General features: G+C 40.6%; 1 protein-coding gene across 1 annotated transcript in view; it reads right to left on the reverse strand.

The window, feature by feature from the left end:
- SPIDR (scaffold protein involved in DNA repair) overlaps positions 1 to 9,800 on the reverse strand; it is a 490,431-nt gene extending 480,631 nt beyond the window's left edge. The window contains exon 1 of the mRNA XM_045455385.1: positions 9,642 to 9,800. Within this exon, the coding sequence (XP_045311341.1) occupies positions 9,642 to 9,674 (33 nt within the window). The 5' untranslated portion in view covers positions 9,675 to 9,800. The remainder of the gene's footprint in view (positions 1 to 9,641) is intronic.
- Positions 9,801 to 10,527: the final 727 nt, after the last annotated feature.

A 10,527-nucleotide genomic window follows, 5' to 3' on the forward strand; every position in this document is an offset into this window, starting at 1 on the left:
GTCATTTTTTGTTTAGTTTTGTTTTGATAATCAAAGATTATAATTTTGTAGGCTAACCAATCTAGATGCACTGATCTTTGAAAAGGAGACTTTATTTCAAATGCTATATTCCCCATGTATATTAAAACTGTCTCATGTTATTGTATGGGTTTTTTTTGTTTGTGTTTGATACAAATGAATTTGCTTACTAAATATTAGCTTAATGAATAAGTATAAATCTCAAAAATAAAATAATTGAGTTCAGCAAAGCTGCAAAATGCAATCTCAATATAAAAAATCAATTGTATTTATATATACTAACAATGAACAATACAAAAATGAATTTTTTTAAAAACTGCATTAACAGTATGAAAAAGAATAAAATACTTAAGGAATAAATGTAACTAAAGAAGTACAAGATTTTCACGGTGAAAACTATAAAATACAGTTGAAAGAAATTAAAGATCTAAATAAAATGGAAAGACATCCCACATTCATTAATTGGAAAACTTAATATTAAGATGGCAATACTCTACAATTTATTTACAGACTTAATCCAATAAATATCCCAGGTGGCTGGTTATAGAATCTGACAAGCTGATGCTATTATTCACATGGAAATTCAAGGAACCCAGAACAATTTAAACAATCTTGAAATAAATAAAAAAAAAAAAAAAAAAAAAAAAAGAGACTTCACAAGCTACCATAATTAGGAAACTATGGTAATGGCAAAAGGATAACACATAGATTAATGGAAGAGAATTTATAGTTAAGAAATAAACTCTTAGGGGTGCCTGGGTGGCTCAGTCAGTTAAGTGTCCGACTTCAGTTCAGGTCATGAGCCCTGCATTGGGCTCTATGCTGATAGCTCGAAGCCTGAAGCCTGCTTCGGATTGTGTCTCCCTCTCTCTGCCCCTCCTCTGCTCACGCTCTGTCTCTCTCTCAAAAATAAATAAACATTAAATTTTTTTTTTAAAAAGATAGAAAGAAACTCTTACATTTATGGTCAATTGAATTTCAAAAAAACAAACAAACAAACCAATACAATTTAGTGGGGGAAGAATAATCTTTTCAACAAATGGTGCTGGGACAACTGGATATCCACATGCAAAAGAATGAAGCTAGACACCTTACACCACACACAAAAATTAACTCAAAATGAACCACAGGTTTAAATGTAAAAGCTAAATAATAAAACTCTTAGGAAAAAACTCTCTGAAATAAATCTTCACGATCTTGGGTTAGGTAATGATTTCCAAGATATGACACCAAAAGCATAAGCGACAAAAGTAGATTGTGGACTTCAAAATTTTTAAACACTTGTGCTTCAAATGATACCATCAAGAAAACAGAAAGTGCACAGAATGGGAGAAAATATTTGCAAATCATATATCTCATATAGGAGTGGTATAAGAACTTATAAAGAACACTAACAACAGTAAAAAGATAAATAATCCAACTAAAACATGGGCGAATAGCTTGAATAGATATTTCTTCAAAGAAGACATAAAAATGGCCAAGAAGCACTTGAAAAGACATTCAAAATCATTAGTCATTATGGAAATGTAAACCAAAACCAAAACAATTTTATCCATTAAGATGGCTAAAATCAAGAGATAGGCAATGACAAGTGTTAACAAGGATATGGAGAAATTAGGATGTTCATTCCTTGCTGGTGAGACTATAAAATGATGCAACCTCTTTGCAACAAAGCTTAGCAGTTCCCTAAAATTTAATCATAGAATTACCATATGACCCAGCAGTTATAATAGTAGGTTTATATCTAAGAGAAATGAAAACTTATGTCTATCCAAAAATTGGTATGCAAAGGATCATAGCAGTATTCTTAATAGCCAAATAGTGGAAATAACCCAAATTTCCATCTACTAATGGATTTTTTTAAGGTGATATATCCATACAATAGAAAATTATTTTACCTTCAAAGAAAAATAAAGTATTGATACATGCAATAACAATGGGTGAACCTTGAAAATGTTACGCTAAGTGAAAGAAGCCAGTCATAAAGACCACATATTATTCCATTTATATGAAATATATACAGTAGGCAAATCCATGAAGACAGAAAATAGCTTTTGGTTGCCATGGGGTTTCTTTTCAGGGTGATGAAAATGTTCTATAATTAGAAATATATGCCCAACTCTGTGAATACACTAAAAATCAGTGAACCTTATACCTTAAAAGGATAAATTTATTATCTATGAAACTGAATCATTCATACATTGCCAGTGTGACTGTAATACTGTACAGTCACTATGAGAAACAGTTAGTTTACTATAAAACTAAACATCCAGGGGAGCCTGGCTGGCTCAGTTGACAGGGCATGTGACTCTTGATCTCTGGGTTGCAAGTATGGGCCCCACGTTGGGTGTGGAGATTACTTAAGAATAAAATCTTAAAAAAAGAAAAAAAGAAAACTAAACATCCAATTACCATATGACCCAGCAGTTACATTCTTAGGTATTTATCTTAGAAAAAGAAAAGCTATGTTCAAACAAAAATCTGCACATAAGTGTGCACAGCAGCTTTATTCATAATAACCAAAACTGGAAATAGCCCAGATGTCCTTCAACAAGTAAAATGTTGAGCCAAACTGTAGTACGTGCATTCCATGGAATACTACTCAGCAATAAAAATGAACACTACTAATACACAAAACAACTAGTATTAGTCTCCAGAGTATTATGCTGAGTAAAAAGAAAAAAAGAAAAAGAAAATGATCCCAAAATATTATAAACTGCATGGTTTCATCTCTGTAACACTTTTGAAATGATGCAATGTTTAAAATGGTGAACAGATTAGCAACTGCCAGGGGTTAGCAGTGGGAAGCGAGTAGGTATGATGGATTATCAAAGGGATCCTTGAGCTAACAGAACGTTCAGTATCTCTAGTGGTGGTGGCACATAAATCTATACATGTGTAAAAATGTACCAACGTAAATACACATACCTCCAGGGAAATCTGAATAAGATAATTAGATTGTATTAATGTCAAAATATTGGTGGGATATTGTACTACAGTTTTGCAAAATGTTACTACTGGAGCAAACTGGGTAAAGGATACATGATATCTCTATTATTCCTTAGAACTTAATATAAATCTACAGTTATCTCAATTTAAAAAAAAATGCCTCTCAGGTACAGAATTAAGTACAGGAAAGAATAGGGCAGTGATTGCTGGTTTTCATGAGAAACTATTTTGTACTATTTTATCTTATTTGTAAGCATATATTATTGATTAAAAAGAAAGAATATCTTCTCCCTTAAATAAGGTATATGTGTGAAGTACCTGACATATAGAACATCTTTGATAATGTTAGCTCTCTTTCCCTTCCATTTGAAGCACAAGACAATGTAGACAGACTAAGATGTCAATACTAAGTAGCCTGATTCTGAGTAGAGCCACCAGTAAGCCATCTGATGAGATTATCAACGGTTAAAATTGGAACCGTAAGGTATTCCTACCAAGATAACTATGAGAGAATCTCTCACCATGACTGAACAACTTTAAAACAAAGCCCTCTTTCCAGTCCTTCTTCAGCAAGCTAAAAGTAATTCCAGGGAAATCTAGAGGCAAAGTAGTAGAGGACATACAATAGATTTGCCGTCATACAAAAATCCTTTCATGATCATGGTTTTATTATTAACTGCTTTCATCACAACTAACATTAATTGAGTGCTTTTATGTTCAGTACATCATTTCATTCATGCATTCTCATCATTTAGTCTGCATGCTAATGCTGCAAGATATAGGTATTATCCCCATTTTATAGACAAACTACAACTTAGAAATGTTAGGTATATTGCCCTAGTCAGAGAGAGAGTCAAGAGCACCATGTCAAGATTTTCCTCATGTGTTTCCTCATGCTAGGAAATATATTCTAGCCACTAACTCTGCATGGTATTATTTTAACAAAAGTGCCTGACAATAACTATCATGTGCACCTTCCACACAAAGAAGGTACCCTGGCCTTGTACCTTCCTGAGGTACCTTTCTGACTGAGTATCTGTGAATCTGGGAATACTCTGAATATCTGGGAATTCACTGAGACTTTAAGTCTCAAGTCCATTCATTTTATCATAATGTCTGCACTCTATGCCCAACGACTCCAGTGTTGCCTTTCAAGCATTAAAATTCCTTTCCTTCCACCAACTCACTTTACCAATCACCAATCCACAGGGCTATCGTAAAAAGACCCACAAATGAGAACTTCCTATTTTCTTATTACATGTCCTTGGTCACTGCTGGTAAATACTCTTAATCATTCCCTAGTCCTCTGCTCACACACATTCTTCTGTACACACATACACACAATCACATACATTCATGAATTCCATACTCACTCTTCCCTTTACCTCTCCATGTCACTGTCATAGCTCAAGCTATCATATCTTCCCCAAGGTTAAAGTCTGCCATTGTAAAAATCAGCCAATCTCCCATCTATTGACCTCTCCTTCCCTACGGTCTCAGAGAAAACATGTTCCTGTTCTCCATACTAACCTTCTGTAACAGAATCCAATCTCTGTAGTAAAGGGTTCTTACTTTCTCCACGGGCTCCATCCCTCTGGCTTCAAAGAAGCAAATGTCTCCCTTTCTTGAGAAACACTTTCACCTGAAATGGAGCCTTGTGTACTCTTCAGTTCAAACTGACATATACATTATATTTAGTTAATATCTATCATCATGCCCACGTCATTATGCAAGAAGCACCAGAAATTAAGTTTTTGTGATGATAACGCAAAGGATTAGGGAAGGAAGGTGCCATCAGGAAGATGTAATTTTCCTTTTCTCTTTTTTAGGATGTTGCCGACATGGTTTTTCCTTCGGTGGGAAAAGAGGTCTATGATTCAGGGAGGAGAGCTATAATTCAGTCTGGGGAGGCAAAAGGAGTGAGGGGGTGTATCGGGAAATCTCAAAAGGTAAGCAACTAGGAAAGGGGAGTATTAGCCAGTCATTCGTGGCTATTTAGCAAGGAAAGGAAACAAAGGATAAAAGAAAAAAGAACTTGAAGTGAGGGGCCTAAGGCAAGAGGAAGAAAAGAACTAAAATAGTGCCAGTCTTTGAAGCAACTGCCTGCTCTCCAACAGCCCAATCTCTCCCTTGGGATGAATTTTCACCTATCTGTATATCCTAACATCAGGTAAGAAGCAACTAATTCCCCTCAACTTTTCCGTTTTTCAGAAGTTCAATTTCTGAGTCACCACTGATTCTCCTCTTTTCATCTTTCAATGTCAGGTGCATAAATCTCATCTTCTTTTTATAATTAGTCAACTCAGTCCTCTCCTAATACCATTCCCAACTCTACCACTTTAGTCCATGACCATATCAGCTTTCATCTTAAGAGTCCAGAAAGATCTATATGGCTTGTCCAAAATTACAAAATTAGTTGCAGAGCTGAGGCTAGTACTCATGTCTTCTGAATAAGGTATTTCCTTATGTTTCTTCAGATCTAGAATACTTGCAAATCTTTTAAACTAGTACCATTTTCATTCCTTCATCAGATACTTATTAGGTATCTAATATGTACAAGGTATTATGGCAGGTGCTCTGGGGCACATGGGGTGAACATAATCTTAAAATGTCTACATCATAAGGATAAGTACAAGTAAACCTAATAATATAAGACATGAAGCTATTAAGAATAATACAAAGCTCCACAGGAATACAAAAGAAAGTTCATTTACAACTGGGATGATTAGAGATAATAGATGATTATAGATAGATGATTTGAGGTGGTACTTGACAGATAATTAAGATTCCAGTAAGCAAAAATGGAAGAAATGGCATTACTCCAAACTAAGAACATGAGCAAATACCAAGAGGCAAATGAAAACAGCCATGTACTTACCTAAAGGATAAATAATGAACAAAGTTATAAAGTTAAGGAATAAGGTACGGCCACGTTATGGAAGCTGTGAATAAAAGGCTACAAGAGCCTAAACAAAAAAAGCAAGGTCTGGAAGTGACTACATGAGTGCAAATCCTGGTTTCTTCACTTAACTGCTGTGTGACTTTGGAAAAATTAGTTAACCTCTCTACTGTGCCTCAATTTTCTTGTCCATAAAATGAGAATAATAATAGTACCCAATAGGATTGCTGGATTAAAGGAGTTAAAAAAAAAAAAAAGAGCCATCTGTAGGGGCACCTGGATGGCTTAGTTGGTTAAGTGTCTGACTCTTGATCTCAGTTCAGGTCTTGATCTCGGAATCATGAGTTCAAGCTCTGTGCTGGGTGTGGAGCCTACTTAAAAAAAGAGAGAGAGAGAGAGAGAGAGAGAGAGAGAGAATCATCTATAAATGAATTAATACATCTATAAGGCTTTTAGCACAAGTTAGGTCCAAAATAATTGATTATGCAGACAATAAGAAGTGAAATGCTTAAGCAGAGGAACAACAATATTAATTAAAGTGGTGTCTAAGGGACGGGGCGCCTGGGTGGCGCAGTCGGTTGAGCGTCCGACTTCAGCCAGGTCACGATCTCGCGGTCCGGGAGTTCGAGCCCCGCGTCGGGCTCTGGGCTGATGGCTCAGGGCCTGGAGCCTGTTTCCGATTCTGTGTCTCCCCCTCTCTCTGCCCCTCCCCCGTTCATGCTCTGTCTCTCTCTGTCCCAAAAATAAATAAACGTTGAAAAAAAAAAAAAAATTTTAAAGTGGTGTCTAAGGGAAAGTCATCTCTGAAGATGGAACAGAAGCAAGCCACATGGCTGGTACCACAAAAAACTCCAAACACAAAGTACTTTGGGCCTGACCTAGGGTGACAGAAAAGAAAAGGAAAAAGGAAAAAACTATTGGGGGAGCTAGCCTCCAGGATCACTTCCTATCATTCCTACCTCTTGGCATTCGCATGCTCTGTAGCCCCTCTCACGCTGTACATGGTTGATCTATGTGACAAAAAGAACAGGACAGAAGAGGTGGGATGTCACTTTTGAGACTGTTGAAAAGACACCAGGGCTTAGCCCCTCCCTGTCTCTTTCTCTTCGGAAAGCCAGTTGCCATGTTGTGAGAACTGCCCTACGAAAGTGGCAAGGAACTGACACTCGCCAACAAACACATGGGTGAGTCTGGAAGTGGATCCCCAGGCTCTGTGACCCTTTATTTGACTGTACCTTGTAGAAGACACTAAGCTGGACCCAGCCAGTTGAGCCATTCCCAGATTTCTGACCTTCAGAAACTATATGAAAAAACAAGCACTTATTTTAAGCTGCTTCAGTTTTGAGACAATCTGTTAAACAGCAATAGATCACTAATATAATTATTGACAAGAAAAACTGGTAAGTTCTTGAAAACTAATAGAATCAGAGGGCAGAACTGAGTCTCAAGGCAAACACTAGGATTTCTAAGGATGTACTGTGAATGCCTGACATTAATTTTTGGTTGCCAAGGCATCCATCTTGAACAAACATAGCACCAGTTATATGACACAAACCAACAAGATCAGGAATTAAGCTGCCCCTACCCATGAAGCTCCCTCTTTCAGAAAACCCTCGGTAACCTGCATAACTGACTCTCTGAGTGACTTCACTTCTCCCTTCTGGTGCTCTAATTCCCACCCTTAGGCTTTAAATTAGCCAATAAAGAATGAACCTCCAAAACCCTAGACACCCCACCCTCAGACCTCAGGTTTTCTTGCTCTCCTCTTCCCCCAGCCCCCCTCCACCTCACTGGGTAGCACGTGGGTGTGCAATGTACCCTCCAGGACCTGGGAGTTGTAAATCTTGCTCCTCAAACGTCCCTGATGTTTGTTGCTGAAGTGCATCCTGCAATCATAACAATAACCACAAGGTCTGGTCCAGCCACAACACTGGCCCTGGTCAGGGAAAACGGCTCAGTACAAGTAATCCAGGGGCCCAGGCAAGTGCCTCGGGCATTCCTAGTCAAGCATCACTGTCAATAGACTGAGACCAACAAATTGCAGGAGAAACTGTCAGGGCTTAGTGGATTAAGGGTAAGAAATTGATAATTTCATGATACACTGAGTTTAAACGGAGCTCAAGGAAAAGGTCCTTTACACATCTGAAAGTCAGCTATATAGCTGTGACAGCTAACGTCAAAGTATGAGGTTGCCAAGAATAAATGTGTAAAGTAAGAAAAAGCACAAGGTCAAAACTTAGAACATGGCAGGAACAGAGTAAAGAGAAGTAAACGAGCAGATGCCAGACAGGGAGGGAATCAGGATAAGCAACAGACAGGGATGCTCCTCCCCCCCCCCCCCCCCCCCCAAAAATCAATAAAAGCACGTGATAAATGTGTCAAATGCTAGAGTGACCATGATTTAACAAATTCATATATTTCCTTGATTTTTTTTTCACATTTGACTCTATCTGGAATCAGAATGTCTCATAATCAATAGGTATGTTTGACATAGGTTTCTTTTACTCCACACAGTTACAAAATTGAAACTGACAATCTTTCTCTGCTTTCCAGAAGCAAAGAAACATAACAACGATAAGGAAGCTGAACCAGTATATGTGTACTCTTTTTTGCCAAGAAGTTTTTGGTAAAAGGAAAAAGTCAAAAAAGGAGGCCCTGTGTTTGCTTTTTTAAATTTTAGTATGATGAGACAAGCATGTTTGTAAGCAAGGAACCTAGAAACAGCTTTTTAAAAATTTTTTTTAATATTTCAATTTATTTTTGAGACAGAGAGAGACAGAACACAAGTGGGGGAGGTGCAGAGAGGGAGACGCAGAATGTGAAGCAGGATCCAGGCTCCCAGCTGTCGGCACAGAGCCGGATGCGGGGCTCGAACCCACGAACCGTGAGATCATGACCTGAGGCAAAGTCGGATGATTAACGGACTGAGTCCCCGAGGCGCCCCAGAAACAGCTTTAAAAAGGCCATGGCAAACACAATTTTCGGAAGGAAAAGATGTACTCACAAATGCAAGTACAATCATTTACATATCATTAATGTAATTTTCCTACACACGCACTCCGTGCCCAGATACTGTGGTATAAGTTGGTATACACAGTTTGGCAGCGGTTGGCTTCGGACTCCTCTCCCACCGACGCAGGAATAGAAAGATTCAGAAACAGTTTGGGATAGAAAGGAAAAGTGTGGCAACACAGATAACGGGGGGGGAGGGGGGGGGTGTGGGGGGCGGATGGCACATCCATTCCAACAGCCACCGCTGTCTTCCTGTGTTCTACGACAGTCAAGAAGAGACAAACAATGCCAAACACTAGCGAGGGTAAATACAGCTCACACGCTAGTTCCAGATTCAACTCCTGTCGCTCACTTCCGTCACCACGCCAGCTGCGACCTCTCCGCTCCGCACCTCCAGCGGTTGTTCCCCCAGCCCCCGCATCTCACCGGGAAGGCGAGACGCCAGACGGCCGGCGGGGGGCTGCTTCCGCACACCTGGGCGAGAGACCGACCTCAGGAGAGGCACACTGCGAGGCAGGCTCCATCCACGCTCACCGACAGAACCAGCCGCAGCGTCGCCAGAGATCACGAGCCAGCACAGCGCCTGCCTCTCACCCCTCATAGCCTCTGGCCAGCCCAAGCGCTCCCAGCGCCCCGCCGGCCTGGCCGATGGGGAACTGGAGGGGGTAGGACGCACTGGCGCTGTAGGGCTACCGGGAGACCGCTGAAGACAAAGCAGAGAGAACAGGCCTGGCGTGGCACTGGTTCCCAGTCTACAACTTACCTTCCGGGTACACGAGGTACCGCCGCCAGGCATCTCTAGACGCTCAGCCACCTCCCGCGCGGAGCCTTCGCAAAGGCTCGCTGTCTCCTCAAGGTGCCGGAAAGCAGCGCGCCACCGAACTCGCTCCGCGCGCCGCACTGTGCGCTACAATTGGCGGGTGCTCGGGCGAGGGGCGGGGCTTTTCCGGACACAAGGCCCTCCCCGCGCTGCGCGCCACGCGCGCGTTGGGATTGGAGCGCTGTCGGCGGTGGGGCGGGGCTTCTCCGCCACTCCTTGCTTTCTGGGCACAAATGGGTTTAATAAAGCTGGGCTGTGAACGTGGGTAGTCGGTTACTCACCAGCTCTGAACGGGAAGGGGTTAGCGCCGTTTATCGCACTTTCCTTGTTGGGGTAGAGGTTGTGCAGAGCGAACTCTGGACAGGCTACAGTGCTGTCCTTGAGTTCCTGATTGGGAGCTGCTACGCGGGTGCCTCTCGCGGGGTCAGCCGCCAAGTGTTTTTTCAAAAGAAGCTCATATGTGGTCTGTTTTGTCAAGCAACAACTGACCTTACATGAAAACTCGCAGTACGCTACAAATTCAATAATCAATACTTAAGGATGGTTCTAGCTGCCTAACTCCCAAGAAAGGAGTGTTCTTTCCCTGTGTATTGGGGCGGGGCCGGGATAGGTTAGGTATCCTGAGCAGAAATTCTCAAATATAGGAGACATTAAAATCGCCAAGATTTATTGTAACGAGGCATGACTGGATTTCAGATTCTGTAGGTCTAGGGTGCTGCCAGAGAACGTGTATTTCTGACAAGTTCCCAGATGATATTTGATGTGGAGAACGAAGGTAAAAGAAATATAGGGGGGAAAAATTCCTTAAATTTACAGCCCATTGACAAAT

This window comes from Leopardus geoffroyi, chromosome C3, assembly GCF_018350155.1.
Source record: "Leopardus geoffroyi isolate Oge1 chromosome C3, O.geoffroyi_Oge1_pat1.0, whole genome shotgun sequence".
In the NCBI taxonomy this organism is placed as follows: Eukaryota; Metazoa; Chordata; class Mammalia; order Carnivora; family Felidae; genus Leopardus; species Leopardus geoffroyi.